Source organism: Cygnus atratus, chromosome 3 (assembly GCF_013377495.2).
Source record: "Cygnus atratus isolate AKBS03 ecotype Queensland, Australia chromosome 3, CAtr_DNAZoo_HiC_assembly, whole genome shotgun sequence".
Classification (NCBI taxonomy): domain Eukaryota; kingdom Metazoa; phylum Chordata; class Aves; order Anseriformes; family Anatidae; genus Cygnus; species Cygnus atratus.
The window spans coordinates 89,586,150-89,606,070 of NC_066364.1; the positions used below are offsets into that span (position 1 = coordinate 89,586,150).

At 35.8% G+C, this 19,921-nt stretch overlaps 1 protein-coding gene across 1 annotated transcript in view; it reads right to left on the reverse strand.

The window, feature by feature from the left end:
- Positions 1-263: 263 nt before the first annotated feature.
- KIF6 (kinesin family member 6) overlaps positions 264-19,921 on the reverse strand; it is a 169,634-nt gene continuing 149,976 nt past the window's right edge. Inside the window, exons 17-22 of the mRNA XM_035563115.2 lie at positions 18,126-18,210; positions 17,209-17,344; positions 15,533-15,627; positions 7,370-7,459; positions 5,305-5,411; positions 264-1,927 (exon numbers count right to left, since the gene is read on the reverse strand). Coding sequence (XP_035419008.1) covers positions 1,911-1,927; positions 5,305-5,411; positions 7,370-7,459; positions 15,533-15,627; positions 17,209-17,344; positions 18,126-18,210 — 530 coding nt within the window. The 3' untranslated portion in view covers positions 264-1,910. The remainder of the gene's footprint in view (positions 1,928-5,304; positions 5,412-7,369; positions 7,460-15,532; positions 15,628-17,208; positions 17,345-18,125; positions 18,211-19,921) is intronic.

The window sequence follows — 19,921 nt, forward strand, 5'->3', positions numbered from 1 at the left end:
AACATTGGTCATACCAGGATAATACTGAGATCGTTCTCTTAACCAGTTACTGAAAGCTCTTGGAAATGCTTCAATGTCAAAATAAATGAGCTATTGTACCAGTAATACTCCTTTGGCCAACTCCAAATAAATTCACTGTAATGGAGATTTTACTGAAATGAGGAAAAGACAGCTACTTCACCCAGCAATGGTTTGGAACCTCTGGTTGGTTCTTCTTCAGCTTGCTGGGTTAGATGGAGGCAGGATGGTGGTCCTTAATGAAGCGATATAAAAATGAATTCAGTATATATATAATGGAATGTGTATCTATAATAGAATGACCTCTGAAGAAGAAAAATAAAGACAAACTTCCTAGCAGAATTTGGGCAGTATAATAAAACCTCCAGCAAAGCAGACATATGAAAGGGGGAGATCAAATCCTCAACTCTCTCTTCTTTTCTCAAAGCAACAGTAGATCTGACTTTCATCTCACCTTGTACATCCTACAGGCTGCATAAAGTTTACCAATTTATGTGGAAGCAGTGCTTATTTTTACAGAAAATTGAAATGCAGAAAAAAGTATAACTTCAATATTTCTTTATTGATTTCATCTTAGTTGTTAATTTGATGGATATCTTCTGTGGGTTTGAACACATCAATTCATGATGTACTTCTTAATAACTATGAATTTGCCACCGAATTCAGTGTCAGCAACTTAAGGACATACATCTTTGAGATTGATATGAGACTTCTGCCAGTATACTCTTGTGTTTTTATATGACCAACGTAACCCCTTCCAAATGGGTGACTGTAAGCTTATTGATAGCATGAAAAACAGCAGTTTCAATCTGAAAGTATGTATATCTCAGAAGAATTGACTCTGTTTTGCATTGCATTTTTGGACTTGTTTTGGCCTGAAGAGTAAAGTAAGTTATTGCGTAACCAAGTATTATGCAATAAAGTAATATTGAGTCAATAGTGAAGTTATGTTGTATACAATATATAAATGAACTTAGACTTTCACATCTCATCTCGTTATGTTTTATTTGTACAATTATTTATTTGTACAATTTATTATGTACAATTATTTGTATATTCATTTCATTATATTCATTTTTGCTATAAGCCCATCAAGTGTCACTGTTTAGTCTGAAATCTGGATATTTTAGGAAGGTTTATATTTTGAATAACATTTAGTGTATTCAAATGGAAGAAAAACATTTTGGAAAATTTAAAATGTAGAATTTATTTCCAATAAAAATGAATTTTCATATTAAAGTACAATATCAGTATTTTAATGTCAGTATTTTAATAATCAGATATGAAAATTATTATTTATTGGGGAAAAAATAAAAAGCAGAAAAGGGTCCCAAAGGAATTTTGTATGATTTTGTAATTACTATTTTTGCAGACATCTCTAGATGCCAACTAGATGTAAGTAACAAAGCTTTATGCAAATCCACAGACAAAACAGGTCAATTTCACCTGAATTTCTTCTCAAGTTTCCAGTACACAAAGGAGAAAAATACCAATCCATCAGTAACAATAGAAGTTCCCCAGACTAAAGATGTAATGTTCTTATTAGATAATTTTAACTTTTAGAAAGCATTAACACATTAGATAATTTTAGTATTGAGAAAACTGATAATAAATTCCCAATAAATAAACGTATTCAGCAAACTCCTGATCAGTTTTTTTAGTTTTGCTTAATTTTAATGCAAGCTGAAGATACTGAGTGCAAATTTTCTAATATCATTCCTTTGAGAAACGGATTTCGCTGTCAAATACAAGTCACTCCTATTCACTTTCTTACCAGTTAAATCTGTACATCCAAAGTAGTCATTTGTACCTGTTTCTAAACAGAAGAGGAAGGTAAATAATAAAGGTCTTTAACAGATTCTGAAAGGAAATTGTGGACTGCAACAAGAACTTCATTTGTTCCCCAAGCCTGAAAGGAGATAAAGAATACTTTAGATTATATTACAGGATGTTTTATCAGTTTTAAAAAGAACTTCACAAATGCAAAACAAAAGAAAGGAAAAATAAGGTATTTTAAAACTTTTAAGTTTTAAACTTTTAAAACTTTTAAGGCAAAAAACAACAACAACAACAACAACAACAACAAAAAACATCTACTCTTCTGCATTTTCATTTCTCTACTTCAAGACTGACCAAGGCAAAAAAGTCATATATTTGCAGAGTACTCCTTTCTAAAAAGCTTTCCAATTTTGTTGTTACAATGCTTTACCAATCTCAGAAAGCCCCTGTGAGTGTACCTGCTTTAATTCATCTCTGGTTAGAAATCAAATGGTAACAAACTACGAACTGAGCTAATCTTCCCTGAGACCTCTCATTATCTCCTTTACATTACTGTCACTAAGGATATTGAGCATTCCCATGCTTTCTGTTTATGAAACGTATTTTCCACTCCATTGGCTTCTGCACACATTTATCCTCTTTTATTTATTTCTTTTTTTCAGCTAATGCAAAGTGGGGCCCTCAGTTTGCTTCTAAGATATTGGTATAACTGTTTGTAAGAGTCAGGATCAATAAAGGAAGAGCAAAGGAAAGAGCAATATGTTGACATTTTTTAGACCTAGTGGACTTTGGTTTGGCTGAACTTATGCCTTCGCACTTTGTTTCCTACATGGCACACTGTGTAATAATCATGCAAGGAGTACATACATTTGCGTGTTAATGCAGAAATTCTTATTGAACAACTCAGCTGCAGAGAGCTGGACTAGGAGTCAGCACACAGCTTCTGTACAAAGCTGTCTGACTAAACTCAATGGCTCTGGCACAATTATTTCTTTCCATTTTATCTTGTAGATATTTGAGATTTATTGAGGAAAAGTTCTGTTTGAGACCAATAAAACCTTTTTTTTTCTTTTTTTTCCCCACTGTATTTGCTCTTCTTCTACCCTTCCTCCCTACTTATCTGCACTTTACCTCTTTTATATATATATATATATATATATATATTATAAACAAAACCAAGTCCCCATCCCCACCTCACTGGAAAAAAAAAAAAGTACAACCCTCAAGTTCTCATTTGCTTTGGATGCAACTATTATTGGAAATTTCTTGTAGTATACAACCCTAAAGAAGTTATTGTGACTATCTTCTTTTAGTCTAGGAGTCTAGAAACAGCTCAAGGAAGAGTGAAGTGATGACAGACAGAAAGAATAGCCGAGAAGAGGCAGTTAAGCAGTGTTTGAGACAAGCTCAGAAGCTTGCTTGAGATGAAGCAAGAAGTCTTGTAGTTAAATACACCCCATGTGAAACTTTTGTCCCTTTAATTTCATGGAAGATCAGAGGAGAAAGTGGTGAGCAGTCTGAAACCTTGGGGACTCTACCCGGTCGTGTCCTTTACTCCGTATATTGTGCCAGGCTGTGCACACAGGAAAAGGGAACATGTACCACTATTAGAGATATGGGAGTAGGGGAGGCAGTCACTTAGACCATTTTCTTATCCCAGTTAGAAAAGCTACCTCAGCACTTCATAAATATCCTCAGGTTCCATCATGGTGCTGAACAGCAAAGTACTTCCTTAGCGGTCCTGGTCCCTTCATCTTGCTACATCAGAATTAACAAACTTTTTGATCAATGGCTCCTGCTCCATCTTTCAGATCTGGGAAGTCTTCCTTTCAGTCCAGGAAAAGAAGCCTTTAATCTGCCAGGTTGACTCCAAATCCTTCTCAGAACTTGCTGCTGAGCTGTTTCATATCTATGACACATCAGGTCCCCAAGTGTTTATAATATGCAGGTCATATTTATGAATCCTCTTTACTCTTTCCCCCCTGCTTAGTGACTGGTTGCGCCATTCAGCTCTGCACTACCAGGATTGTCAGAATAAGCACTGTGCAAATGCTACTCCATTCATTGTCAGCTACTTAGGCCAGGATGTAGCCCATCTTGTCTAAATGAACTTCAGATGGATTTTTAAAGTGTTGACCCTCCTTTGTTCTGCAAGAATACGATTCATGACTTCAGGCCAGATAGTTGTCAATGTTGATAATGCCTAGTCCCTTCTGAAACTGATGTATGATGCTAGGTAATAGCCTGTGGCTGAAAAGCAAGCAGGATGGAAAAGGCATTTGAGAGAGATGTTCCTGATACGGTATGATTTAGGAGATAGATGATCACAGGACAAGATGTGCTTGATAGATTACTGTATACAAAATGGATCAGATCTGGACACTCTAAAGGCCTGAAATGTTTGTTGTAAGACACTTATCTCTAACCTACTTCTGGTGAGCTGCCTATAAATTCAACTTAATTTCATTTGCAGAAGAAACTTGACAACAGCTTTTCTAAATAAAGACAAAAGGGAACCCAAAGCCTAAGTGTGTTAAGTGTTTGCTTTGGATGAGTGTAAGGGGGCTGTTTTTTCAGCCACTGTGTGTTTACCTGACAGTTTTACCTGATAAGCAGTGTGATAACAAAACCCCACTTTGTGACAGTGCTAACACCATCTGCCAGGTGCTGATAGCTTGCTGAATAATGCTGTCATCAGCGCTCAAGTGCTGATGGAAAGTTATTGCTTCACTAGCCACTATTGCTTTAATCTTCTGTCTAATTGGTTGCTGCAACTAAAAACTATTATTCAAAAAAAAAAAGGAAAAAAAAATAAAATTACAGATTGCTTTTCTTTATAATAACAAATTTCTTTCAGGCTACCTTGCAGCACCACTATTGTGTATTTAGTGCTTTCTGCTTCCTGCCAATTTTACTAATCATACTGCAGAGTGAGCTAACTTTATTACCTACCTATGATTTCTCTCAGTAACTGATTTGGTGACAAATATCCATAGAAAGTTTTACTAGACCTTGATATAATGAAATATCCTTTAATAATATACTCTGTTAGACACAGCGGGCTAGTCTGCTTGATGAAGTAGGGTGCAATGTAATCATTTGCATAATCTTTATTTGTTGTTAATTACTACAGCTAAATTAGTACCAGCTGAAAACCAGGCCAGATAGTAAACAAAGATTTGGAGGTATTTAAATTACTGAGAAACCACATTCAAGTGCATTTTCAAGTGTAAATAAATACACCGTGCTGGCAGCACAGACACGCGTGATGGTGGTTGGTTAAAACAGGCAGCCTTCATAGTTTTAGGTTGCAGCATTGAGCTACTAAAATAAATACATGTGAAGAACCTCAAGAGTTTAGAATGGCTGAGGATATAATGTAATATAACTTAAGCCAGAATCAGTTCTCACTTGTGTCAGTGTAAATGTGGACTAAAGCTATTTTGGCTTTAAAATGCTCTACTGGAGATTTTTGTTTGGCCTCCTATTTTTTTTGGCAGGATTTACCTTTCTTTTGCAGGATGTTCTGTCTTGCTTTAATAAAAGCTAGGATGTCAGCATCAGTCTGGCTGTCTCCAGTTAGAGGAATAGGTGTATTTGAACTTGGTGAGGTCCTGAAATGAGAAAGAGTATTTGTGGTTTCAACTGAGTAAGGTTATTTTTCTGTTGCTTTATCTCTCTTCAACATGGAGGACTTCGTTTTCCAACTAGAGATGTATAGATGTTAGAGAGGGCATGGTTCAAAGTAAAATCAAGCTCAGGACACCTAAATGCTCTTATGTAGGCTCCTAAGATCAGTTAATAGCTTTTTAATTTGCTAGGGCTACATGCTGATTGGTTATAAAACATCTCACAAAGGATTAAAAATATTTTACTGCTGAGTCAATGACTTACCACCAAGTGGAAAGGCCTTGCATAGTGAGTTTACCAAAGAAATGATACAACATGCCATATGTTTGTTTGTTTCAGGAAAAAAGGCAGCTATTTATTTGAACAGATAATTAGTATCGTTGCCTACTGTAAGGGAATTAAGTTTTCATCCATACATGGCAGTAAACAAGCACATGATATTCACGACATTTGCTGACAGAGGTAACTTCTTTGTGCTGTTAAGTTTCTGGCCCGGACCAAGCCCTTGTATCTATGCAGTTAAATCACTGACTTACATCTGCTTTTGGATAGACCCTCTGGTGGTATAAGATGATGTAGTACAAGGAAGCTATTTTAATCAGCTAAGAATTTGGCCTGGTGTCTTTAGCCTTGTGTAAACATCAATGTTAGAATCAGAAATATAGTGATAAAAACTACAATATGAAAGCACAAGTGGAATTAAAGGGAGAAAAAATATTTTCACATATCCCACCTTTCTAATTATAGTTACTTCTGATGTTTCTTACTGTCTATTGCAGTAAAAAGTAATTGTGCCTAGCACAAAACAGAAGTCTAACATCCTTGTCTTTGTGCTACTAATTAAGTCCTCAGTCACTGAATTTGTGAACCAAAACAGAAAAAAATGCAGAAATAATAAATGAGCTCAATAAAATATCTCTTATGTAATGTACAAGGAGAACTCAAAATACCAGCAAGGGAGCAATAATACATAAATAAAAAATATATAATGTATTTGAGAAAATGCTGTCTAAATTCCATTTTAACTTCCTTTCTTCTGTTTTTTTTTAAAGCATAAATGCAATTTTAAAATGTTATATTTGGGGGAATGAACTCTTCCATATTTTTTGGTGTTGTTTTGGAAAATGAATGAAAAAAAAACCACACCTTGTTGTTTGTTCTTACTTCTGCAGTTGGAAAAATAGTAACTTATCCATATTTTCCTAAGGACATTAATAGACCTGTTGAGCACAATGAGAATGTAACTTCTGGAAGTATACTGATTTGGTATGATGTTTTGGTGGGAGAAAAGAACATGAAAATGAGCATGTTAGAAAAAACTAAGAGCTGTCAAAGAAAAAAAAAAAGGGAGAGAGAATAGTTTCCACTTAACTGCTAAGCTAATTTTCACAAAGCGGTATGTCTTTTGAAAAAGCATGATGTTATTTTTGCTGTGCCTGACACACCCAGGCTGCTGCTATAATTTTATTATACTAGAATAATTTGTAGGAGGGAAACTCAAAATATTTTAAGGATACACAGGAAAACTTATCTAAAATTTTACAAAAATTTCAAAAGGACAAAATCATGAGAATGAAAATTTTCTACACAGACCCTGCATTCTGTGATAGTTATATACTCTGATCTCTCTTTCTTTCAAATATTTATATTTACTCTTTCAGTCTCTTTCTCTTGCAGGAGAAGAAATAGTCATGAGTATTCATGATCCCATGGGGGTGAATACCTCAGGCCAAAAAGAACACATTTCTTTCCTACTGATAATGCACCTATGTGCGTAAAGCTATGGGACAGTTTGTGTTGTTTTGGAAGTTGGAGGAAAACCTGCTATTTCCACCTTTTTGTGTGTGTGTGGTTTAAAGAGACTGTTTTTATAGAGAGTGATAGAGGCTTATCCAGGTGTTGTATTACTGGTTTGCATTTTCCTCTGAATAACCCTTCTTACCTTGTTTTTGAAGTTGAGTTATTAAAATTATTTGAATTGTTTTTCCCAGATGTCTCTTCATTAAAGCTGACTCTTGTGGTTTCTGAAAAGCTGGAATGGGAGCAGAAATGAAAGGTAGAATATAATCCTTGTAGAGGGAATGTTAGTACATGCTAAGTAACCACAAAGAAAAGTGTTTTTCAACCTTTTTTTTTTTTTCCTATATTTTTTGTCTATATAAAACACATGTTTACTGGAAGAAAGAGTGCTTTCAGTTGAAGCCATGTGATGATTAGGTTTATGTAGAGAATGTGACTACTAAGGAATGACACACAAACTCATAAAGATTATGCTTTTAGTATTTGCTTTCTAAGCAGGGCTTGTAAAGCAGTTTGATGTGCCTGATGGAGATACAGTTTGTAGAGGTATATTTAGTTCTCAAACTATTAGCCAAGTGAGACCTTAGCTCATTTTCCATTCTTTCTTTACTCAGGCAAAACTATTACTAAAATTGGTGGGAGACTGAATAAAAACTCAGTGAGGACTTGTTGATGATAGCCAAATATATTGCAAACGGCTGTTGTGCATTCCTGTCCCTGCAGATACCATCATCAAGGAATCTCTCAACTAGGAAGGAAGATTTCTGCCGTGGGATGTCAGGGACACTCTCTCTCTGGGTGTTTGTGAACACTGCTGTATCTGGTGACAATCCTATGAGAGTAGAAACGGAATTACTCAGTTTTAGGATTTTTCCAGTAGATGGCAGGATTGTCAAGTTCTTGCTTTTCAAATTCTGCAGTAGTTTGTTCATTGTTGGCGGATGAATTGATATTTCTGGCACAGAACTTGAAAAAGGAAAGAAATTTATTACTAAAATTTTACTGTATTACACTGCGCCAGGTTCACTTTTGCAGAAGATATTGTGCCCAAGAGTATAAGTCATTTTCAAATGAACAGCTTTAGGTTTAGTGAATGTTTCTCTTTAACTCCTCAAGTCCTATACCATTCACACCTGCCTAAGTGGATTAAATAACATCAAGACTCAGTCTAATTCAAGTAAAGCAATATCATATTTAATATTAATAACATTCCAGACTTTATTATGCCTACATATTACAAGAGCTAGGAAGGATGTGTGATGTTACTACCTACTATGCGGTTTAACAATATCTGGGAACTCCAGATTGTAGTTCTGCTTTAGGATTTCCTGTTTTTTTTTTTTTTTTTTTTTTCCACTGATTTGGCAGTTCTTAAAAATGAAGTGATCTAGGGCCTTAAATTCCATTTTCTATAAGGGCTCTGTGTCTGTGCCCTGAGATACCTACGTATGATGGTTTAATAAATCTTAACACATCATCTTTATCAGGGAGTGTAGTGTTAGGACAAGGAGTAATGGCTTTAAGCTGAAAGAGGGTAGGTTTAGATTAGATATAAGGAGGAAATTCTTTACTCTGAGGGAGGTGAGGCACTGGAACAGGTTGCTCACAGAAGCCATGGATGTCTCATCCCTGGAAGTGTTCAAGGCCAAGTTGGATTGGGCCAAGTTGTCCCTGCCCATGGCAGAAAGGTTGGAAGTAGATGATTTTTAAGTTCCCTTCCAACCCAAACCATTCTGTGATTCTATGATCTGAACCATAGCAACCATCCATGATTGTGTTCTTTGCCTGCAACAAATGTAATGTGTAATGTGACTTAGCGTGATTCTTTTTCATTTCCATAAGCTTCTTTGCTTTTTATTTGCCATGAACTGAATGTGTAAGTTTATAAATACCGTGATACATCAGCTGATGTAAGTAATTTTTATGTTGCAGTAATTTATATGTCTGAACTCATGTCTCATTCATTGAATTCATTGAGTTTCAATGAAAATTCTTCTCCAAAATTGTTAAATCACTTTTTTTAAATGGTATGCTAAAAAAAAAAAAAAGACACTAGAAGTCTGACAAGGTTTAACCTCTAAGGATCTCACTTTCTTTCAATTGGACTCCTTGACCCAGGACAATATACCAAAACTTGCCTTAAAGAGCTCTGGGAGAACAAGGCACCCAAGGAAGCTGATATTTAAAAATTAAACTAAAAAAAATAAATATATATATATATAAAATTAGATTGATTGAGGTGATGCCCTGAACCAGGAAATTAATATTACTGTGTTCAGAGATGGTCCTGCTACTCTGTCTAGGGAGTGGTTACAGCCAGACATTTGTCTGTGGGATCCAAACTCTTATCCTGCAAGTTAAGGAAGCTGTTTAATGACTTGAGACGTTGCTTCCATGTAAGAGGTTAATTATAAGAGTACTAATCTAACAAATGAGTCTTTCAGCTTGGCAGAACTCAAAACCTTTTTTACATATCATAGTGATTGCTCTAAGCCTTAGGTTAGGGGGATGGTCTGTATGGGGATAATCTGCATCCTTCATTCTGAAGCTGTGATAATTTTTCCATGGCATTGCAAGATAGGTTGAATAAAAAGGGGATGAAAGAGCGCAATTTTCTTGTGCAGTAGTTTGTATGCTCAGATTCATTAACATTTAGGGTGTGCAACTTCCTCCTAAACTCTTTTCAGAAGCCAGTACTCTCCTCTTTAATCTGAGTATTAGATGCTTTTCCAGTGATGAGAAAAGGGGAAATTTTGCTAATACTGCTCCAAATTGAATGGAAATCCATTATGACAGATTTGGGTGGGGGAAATGCGTTTAGCCTGAAGGACTGGGCATCACGGGAGTCTTAGGCGTTGATGTCTTTCCATGAAAACTACTTTTCTAGCTGCTAAATCTGAGAAAATTTTGCATTGGCAAAGAGGTGAAACTGAAGGTGTTAAGGAAAACTGAAAGGAAGAAGTGTTTGGTGACTCAATTTTCAAATGCAGTCAGCACTTCTTGAGTCTGGGTGCTTGACAAAGCCAGAGAAAACCATAGGTGACCTAATTTACTGTGATGATAGTCCTTCAAGCAAGAGGTTGGTGTAGAGATCTCTAGAGGTGCCTTCCAACTAACATTTCTGTAATGTGTAACTTGGCACTCCTGGCTCACAGTTTTGGATTTAGATGGACATATGAGCTGTAGAAATGCAGTCTCTGTATCTGGCTCCTAAGCTTTAACATTATTCAGGTTCTTTTGACAATGTATAATTCCATTTTTCATTCTGAATCTTTTTTTTTTTTCTTGAGTCAAATTCAAGTTGTCTCAAATCCCTGTTTCCTTACTGTTTCAGTAAAATTCATGCTTTTTCTGGAGATTACAGATAGTTGACAGATTTCTCAATTTTTTTTTTTTTTTTTTAAATCTTAGTAGATGAAGTTTCACCCAGTGGGTGACTTGCTTTTTCTGTTTGGGTCATCTGTTGGGGAGGCATATGTCTGGGTTGGGCATGGGGCAGCAGCTGGAGAGATGTACACAGTGCTGCTGTAGTGTCTCCCTTGCTGTGGGATCCCAAGGGCCAGAGGCAGCTGTCCTCTGAGCTGATCAACTCCATCTAGCACTCAGGGTGGAGAAGCTGGAAAGATGATGTGTGTCATTGTATGAATGCTTGGTTTGCCAGTGCAGCACTGAATAAAATGGAGAATGAGTGTTAACTTCAAAGATATGCAACCTCTGCATTGTTAAAAACAAATCAGCTGCAGTTCTCCAGTCATCTGAGCCTTGGAAGTGAAGGGAACAGATGTTCTGTTTAAAGGCAGACAAAATATATTTAGCAAGATTAAAGTTGCTTAAAATCGGAGCATTTCTGTATTCGGTTACAAAATCAAATTTGGCTTCACTTGGAAATTCTTAGATAAATTGTTTGAGTTAAATTGTTACCAACATTTGAAAACCTTTGAAATGTCATTAATCAAACATGTTATTTCCACATTATATTTTATCATCATGTAACACTGCAGAAAATTGGCAGGAATGAAAAACAAACAAGATAGAAAATGCTGCAAAAAGTGCAAATGTTTCAATTTTTATCACACAGCACTAATATAGGGAGTAAATTTTGCAATCCTAAAGTATATTGTTCAGGACAATAATACTAAAACAACTGGTGGTAGAAGTCACCAAAGAATGTGAAGAGTTGTCTGAAAATATCTTCAAGAGAATCTAAAGTGACATGAAGATTTTGTAGAAGAAGCTGGAAAGATGTGGAGTCTGAGATTGAACATGCTATGGGGTTTGCTGGAACAGGACAAGTGAGATCAAGTAAAAGGGAACGACTGAGGTTAGAATATCAGTGAATTGAAAAGGAATGGATTCCTTCCGAGAGAAGAAAACAATCCAAAATTTTTAGATTTGAGTAAGTATCCAACATTTGCTTGATTGAAGGGAAGTACAAGAACAGTTCAACACTGGTGAAATTAAACATTCAGCAAGAGAAGTAACTTCAACAGAAAAGGTTCTGATAAACTTCTTAAATGAAAGACAACATGTTAGAGGAATGTGCAAGGATGAACAAAGACTTTTTGCAGACTTGACAGGAAGCCACTGAGAGACATAAACATATATACAGTGTGAGTTGCAGTTAATACCACAGCTTTATGGTAGAGATGGTAGAGATAACATGGACAAGTAGGGTATATTTGGAATGGGTTGCCCAGGGAGGTGGCGGAAAGGAAAGGTTGGACCTAGTGCTTAGAGACATGGTTTAGTGGGTGATATTGGTGGTAGGGGTATAGTTGGACCAGATGATCTTGGAAGTCTTTTCCAACCTTAATGATTCTATGATTCTATTCTTTTTCAAGTTCGAAGGTGTTCCTTTTGGATAAAATTCTTGATTATTTTATTCCTCTTCATTTCTCTTTGTACTGTGACCCTGGGATTGCTGGTTAGACACTTTTCTATGTGGAATATAAAGATGGGTCATTCTTTCTGCACTTTGCACAGTTCTTCTTTTTAAGTAATATTTTCAGAAAAGATGAGATTTAATATTTCTACAAGCTTCATATGAAGTATATGCAAAGATAAATATTATCTGGAAACCTGTTGAATCTACTCAACAGGTTAATGAACACGAGCCTATTAGCTTCTATACATATATACAAACTATTGGTTTCAGCTATTTTATGTATATCAGATTTAGTAACAGGATTAACCTGTTCAATAAATGTCCTTTCTTATGCAGACATGTTTTTTCTCATCCCAAAACCCACTGATGTCACCCTACTCACTACTTCAGAACTGTGGTCACTGAAATCAGTGAGGTTTTGTTTCTTACTCTAGTGGGAGTAGGATCAATCCAACGGTTTTCAAAGCTTACCAAGGCAGAAATGCTGTTTAACTCCTTTATAACAAACTCATTTTGACACTTAACAATTCAGCCCCCCCCTTTTTCTTTTACTCAAATGAAAAAGAGACAAGTTTGGGCATGGATTGAATGCCTTTTATATGTGTGTATCCTGCTTAAGCCTCACAAGGATTACTAGCTTCCCTTCTCTGTTATTTTAGTTATAAATTGATTTAATATAAAATATAATTTGAGGCTATCACATTCCCTTCCCAAGGCTTAATAACATAACCAAGGTGTGCCATACAATAACAATCCACAAGAATTAGGCACTAGAAGGTGATCAAAAGATTTTGTTCAAACAGACATAAATCTCAAGAAAGATTATGACATATACTTGTATCCTTGATGTGCTGAAATAGACAATTTATTACTTCTAATCCTAAAGTCTGTATTTATATCCATTCACACTAAGAAGTATGTCTGAGTAGTTTTACTGCATACTTATTCTGTCAACAGCTATCCTAGACTTCTGACATGCAGCCCAGTTTTAGATCTTGTATCTATTGAACACACCTGTGAACTAAATTCCTTCTTGGAAATAGGTTTTATTTACACGTTATATTGTATATAATTTATGTTGGTCTCTGCTTTTGTGATCAGTTATTCTGGTAGGTGAAGATAGCAATATCATTTCAGAAAGAGACTGTTGATTTAAGGTGAACTAGAAACAAAGAGCCATTTGTGTCTTGGGACTATGTAACAGAGAGGAGAAATTGTAGCCTAGACTCATCCTACATAATCATGGGAGCTGGTAAGTAAAGTTCCTGTGTCAACTGGGGTCAAAGAAATCCTTGGAAAATAAATATTTTACTGTTTTATACTCTTACAGCCTGTGAAATTGGAAACTGCTACTCTAAAATGTTATTGCCTCAGGTAGGGGGAAAAGTAAAATTTCATGCACAGTGGGATGTTAAGCCTGCAGCTCTGCCTCACAAAAAGCAGAAATAGTACTTCTAATTCCATATACATCATAATTGGAAATGTACCTGTGTAAAATATGTTTAAACAAACAAAATAAGATTGGTTCTCTGGAACTGTAAGAAGGAAAGATCAGTTAGCTTTGAAGGATCATTGCAAGAATGCTGATAGAAATGGTATTAGATACGGGAAAACAAAACTATATACTTCCTGACTCCTTCTACAATTTCAGTTCAAGAAGATAAATGCTCTGGGTCTGTGATACCTATGTAAGGACCAGTCAGTCAGTGTCACTGAACACATCCATTAATTAAACACAGAAAAACTGTTTAAAGAACATGAGAGTTTTTCTAAGAGACCAGGTGGGACAGTACAAGACTCTGATATAAGCTCGGCAGTTTAAAGACATGAGACATTTTCCCCCGTTCTATTCCAAATACCAGATACCCTTTTCTGAGATCTGTTCCCCAGTAATAAACACAAACGATCAAGGCATTTGAAGGAAAAGTTTAAAATAAAAATATACAGGAACCAATTATGCAATTTTGCTTCTGAGATGGAGCGAGGATGTTGGAAGAAGAAACCACCACTCATGGAGGGCAGTCTCCCATTGCACTGAAAAGCTCCTGAGGCATTATCATATGCCCTTTTTAGTTCTAGCTTAAACTGCAGAAGATATCACTGACCTGAGCAATGCAGTAGTACACCAATGAGAAGTTGTTGTTCCCAAGAACAACAAGGCAAAGAGGTTGTGCAAGAAGTCCTTAGTTTAATTCAGTATGAAGTTAAAGAGTTCAAATGACAGTCATGGATTGTTTGAGCTAACTTGGCTGGCTTTGTGCTGAGCTAGACTAAAAATGCTTTCACATTCTGTTCCATCAGCTTTGCTGTGGGACTAGTAACCTTCAGCCTAAAACCAGAAATGAACAGCTCAAATTTGGTCTTAAACCATGTCATGCAAAGCAAATAGCGTCTAAATCTTTAGAGAACACAGAATAAGAATTGAAGCAAAGTCAAAAAAACTAGAGTTGGTTTTCATCAGCTCGAGACATTTGAAAATGCCTTCTTAGACATCCTTAGAGGATTATTTTTTTTCATTCTCTCTCTGCACTGATTATGGGGAAAATACTGTAGATATACAGGAGTTTACAATAAAAATTAAAATGTATTTTAGTTTTAGGCAAATCAAAAAGTATTCATTATTTAATGGCATGTAGGATATATTATGTTTGCTGCAAAGCAGGAAACATCATTTGAGTATTGTTATAAAAATATAGGTAAAGCTACACGTCAGAGAAAGATAAACAATATAATTAGAAGGAGGGAGAGAGAGGCAGAAAGTGAAAAGGAAGGAGATTGTCCATGAGCATAGAAACCTGCATATTCTGGTATGCATTTTCTCATACTCTGCCTTGCTTGAAGGCTATGAAAGATCTGTTACTGCAAATTTAAATTAGATATTTTGAAATCTGAAGTGATCAATGACAAAACAACTGACATAATTACATTTTTGTACTGCAGAGGATGCACTAGTGTTTTGCAATATCACATGCAATATCATTGTGGAACAATATGATGCATAAGTGTAACACCAGGACATCTTTTCAAGAACAAATCTAGGCTATATATAAAGTCTATTAATTAATTAATTTTGATTTGCAGGCTCCTGTATACCTTTCAAAGGACATATAGCCTCCTTGTGCAGCAAAATTGACTAATAACAGTCTTTATTTTCCTAGTAATCTGTCATGGGATCCTTGGTGATAGGTTTCCAGGGTCCCAAGACCAACAACTCAAAAGGACTCAGTTACAATAAGCTACCTTAAATATGACTGCAAAACAACTGAATGATAAAAATTCATTTTCTACACAGTCATTTTTCTTGTAACTGGAAATATAATTTCTGAGTGTGATATTTGCAAAGCATTCTGGTGTACTGCAGTTCTAATAGAACTACATTTTCTTACAAGTAAGTAAGGAAGAGAAAAATGACCAATTTACCTGTTAGTTGGTAGAGACTGTGAAGATTTGATAAACTGAGGATAAACTGTTGTGCTATTTGGTGAGCTGACCAACTCTGTTTTTTCCTGACAGACCTAGATTGAAAAATAAAATTATGTAGGATAGGATTATTTTAGAGCACTTAATATTGGACTACAGGTCTCAGCAATAACAAGGCAGGTCAATGACTCATTCAAAAAACACAGTCTGAATCACACAGTATTTTCTTCACTTGAACAAACACTTCTGAACAAAGAGAAAAGTGTTTAGGATTGGTTCAAGTATTTTTAAGCTCAAGTTACAGGTTTTTAATATGTAACAGCACATGCTCTCTGATTTGAGTTTCTTAGCGAGCTCAGATGTATAGACAGGTCAAGATCCAAGATATCAATCCCATTTTTTTTCCCCAGTTTTTTAATCTTCTACTGGTAAATCATGAGAAGCTAAATCCTGGACCTCCCCTGTTAGAGGACAGTGGACATCGTGTTCCAGTGGATTCAAGATTATTACTTTCAGTGATTTTCAAAATCTAAATTTTAGACAGAAGGGTCACTAAAACATTCTCTTTGCCACTAATACGGTTGGGGATTTTTGAAAAGTACTTTGTAATGCTAGCTTGAATTTAAGCTACTTTGATGGTGCTTTATGCATAACTAAGTTCCTCATGTTAAGTCTGGTATTTATTTTAGACTATTTTCTTAAAAGTAGTTTAAATTTTTTACTCAATGAAATTAAATAAAATACTGACTAAACACTTATTTGTTTATAACAACTTTTCACCCAGGAGTAAATATTTTCTTCCAGTTAATAATGTGATATGGATGGATTGCACTTAACAGTCTTTTTCATTAGGCTGATGTGCATCTCATGGCAATGCTGTTCTGTGAGATGCCATGTCACTGCTTGGAAGTCATTAGAAAAAGTGTCTAAAGGGGAGCTCATAAGAAAGCTATGTTGTTTCGGTTCTTCCCCCTCCAGACCCTCTGTACCGTCCCCTGTGTTTGTGAAACTGTGTTGCTGTCTCACTGTGTTACGAACTTCACATACACTACATCTCTTAGAGAACTGATTAAATTAGATCACAGTTTCTGCTAGGTTCTTAAACAGGCAATCGTGGTTGTGGTGGGGCTCAGTTAGAGGGCAAGAGCACACATGTTCTGCGCTGACAGTTGGTGATCTGGGAACTTAAAGCTGAAAGATTACAAGAGACTGAAATATTGCTTAAAAAAAAAGAAAAAAGATTACATTTGTTGGGTTTTGTCCATATTACAGCTATGACTGCCATTTTCTAATATACATGTCATAAACCTGATGAAATCATAGTTTTGCTAGGAGTGAGAAGGTTCTATTTTCCAATCTCTTCTATTCATTTTATGTTCCTTCACAGTCTTTGGCATTTTTGGGACCATTCTTGGCTTTTATTCAAGTTGTTTGGGAGGATGTCAAAACAGAAAACAGAACAGAAAGCGAGGGTTTTGCTTTGTTTGTGTGAACTTCGTACAGGCATAATTCACATTAGCTTTGTCTGGTTTACATTGGAATGAGCAGAGGTGAATCAGGCCCCAAATCTCATCCTTCATACTGCTTTCTATCTAGTCAATTAAGTACTTCTTTAAGAAATGATTGAAGACGCCACATTCATGTGAAAATAGAAGAAATACAGAGTGACTTTATACCTGTAGATTTGCCACCTCTTCAGACCACCAGACTTCAAAGTCTTTTTGCAGCTTCACCTTTGCTTTTTCCATGAGAAGCTGTAGGTGCTCAATCTCTACCTTCAGCCCTTTCAAGCGATTGTACATTGTTTTATAACTAATTTAAGAAGAAGAAAGGTTATTAAAGATTTTCCAACACATCTCATATTTTATGACAGCTTCACTAGACAGTAGGTACAAGAAATTTATCCTGAAAAAAATTATTTCATTGAAAAAAATTACTGAAGTTCTAGTGTGACCAATATTGATCAACAATTAAATACAGGTTCAAATATGTCAAGCTATGCCTTGATTCCCCGTCCAAACAGAAACTAGTATGTAGTTAAAGATTTGCTGTAGTATGAAACAGCCAGAAGCTTCCTCATAGGTCACAGCTAACGTAAATGATAGCAAATTACTTAGAACTGATATCCTTGCATCTATTTTCCTTTTATCCTCTTAGCTACAGCTACATTAAAACAAACAGAAGGATTGGTTGACTAATTCATATTCTGTATATTATTTACACTTAGTCCTGTATAGACAAAAGGTTTTCCTTAGGTCAAGGAAGGTGAGACATTCATGAATCTACAAAGATGTTTCACAGTACATTTGGATTCAAAGAACAAAGTTTTAATACTAATCCTCAAGGGGGACATAAAGTCATTTTATTAATTTTTGACCTTTAGCCCTATCATAAAGGTTTCCCATTTGCTTACTGTGGCAACTTACAGACAAACCAACAGCATATACATAAATTTAAAAGCTACCTGTGAACCACAAAGCTAACATTTTTTAATATGTCAGAGAAAACCTTGAGGTTAACTGCATGTATAAAACTGTAATATAATATCAGTATACTTTATCTTCTGAAGGATGATTTGAGGCAAAAGTAATACCTTTTTTTCTCTTCCTCAATTTGGGTTCGAAGTTTCTCTTCCACTGGGTCAAGCGTATTTAGCTCTTCAGAAGGATTAGACACAGCTAGAGGAGAAATGACCAGAGCAATGAGCATTTGATTTCTAAAGAAACAACTTTAAATTAGAATACAAGCTGGTTTTAAGAGGTAGGTAATGAAATAGAGGTCTATAGCAGTTTTTCTCTTCTGGAAGTGTTTTTTCAAAATTTTGTTTAGGCCTTACTTAATATAAGAAAGACTCAATAACTTTAGTGATTTACTTTGTTTTGATTTTTTTTTGAATATTTATGTTAGGTATGAATAAAAATGATTTTGCCAGTCCATTTAAAAAGTTTGGCTTTGACATAAAACCCTAAATGAATGCATTTAACCTGATAGTTATGCAGACAAGTAGGAAGATTCAGCAGTAGCTGTGCTAGTGCCTGGAAACAGAGAAACATAAAGAAGAGTAAAAGACAAACACTGGAGATGTAATTTTGGTAAACAATAAATGAAGTAATTTTGGTAAGCAATAAATTCAGACAATTTATATGAATAAGAAAAATAGCCTGAAACTGTGTCCGAGCAATTTTTCAAGGCAGAGGAGAACTGCATAAATACTCCAAGATAATTTAGCCCAAGCTAATCTAAGAAAACCGCTCAGGATTTCCCTGTCCCATAACAGAGCTAGTTAGCATGCAAAACACAACACGGTTCTTCTGAGAGACAGCAAAACAGCCTTTCCATCGTGCATTGTATGAACTGGGTTTATTTCAGCAGTGAAAGGAAATGTATAGTTACCTACTAGTATTACAACAGTTTCTATTTCTAGAATGAATGAGAATAGTTTAAGGTTCCCAAGAAAACATATTTAACCTTTTTAACTGAAGAAAAATGAAAGAAACAAAAGATTTTCTGTACAATACATGCACGTTTCCATCCCAACTGCTATTTCTGCCAAGAAAATAAATTCTATGTCAACCTGTCATTAGGCCTAAGGAGTGCAGCCTTTCTTCGAGGAATGGAATCTGTCTGGAACAAGAGGGCAGCAATGACCCCTCTCTGCCTGTCAGCACGCCAGCTATAGCCATTAATCTTTTGTTGTAGCACCCTGTAGCCTAGTACAAATGAAACCGAAAAGCGTTTTATTTCATTTAGAGTACTTAGGTCAAGCATGTTAAAACAGACAGCCAAGATGGACAAAGTCCATGCACACTTCTTGTTTCATACAGCTAAAGGCTTTGCTGCATGCGCAGACTACAAAAGAACGATAGGGAGAAGACATTTTGGTAGAGATGGTACCCTCAGAAGATTAAAAAATAAACTGGAATGTTAAAATGAATACGGAAGTCAGGAGATACAAACAACATGGCAGAGGACATGCTAGAAAAAAGGCATTATATCATATAGTATAACTGAACACAACAGATGATGAGAAGGCCTTAATAATCATGCCAGAAACTTCAAGGAAAGCAGTAAACCTATCAATGATTTCAGGGCATTGGTATTTTCTGATTTGTCATCCTCAGGAAGAAGGCATAAAGCAGCAAAGCACAGAGCTACGCAAGATGCTCGAGGGAAGACAAGCCCCGCAGAGCTCCTGAGGGCTGACATTTGGTCTGCCTTTCATGAACACGCAGCATCCAGGCTTGAGAGAAATGTGCTCTCGTGGAACAAGCCAAAATGATTTAGGGAGTTACTGCCTCCCAGATGAGCCATGCTCACAGACCATGTGAGCATCCTTAATGCATTCCATCACGAAGCCAGCCAGGCTGAGCTTGAGCAGCAGTTGAAAGG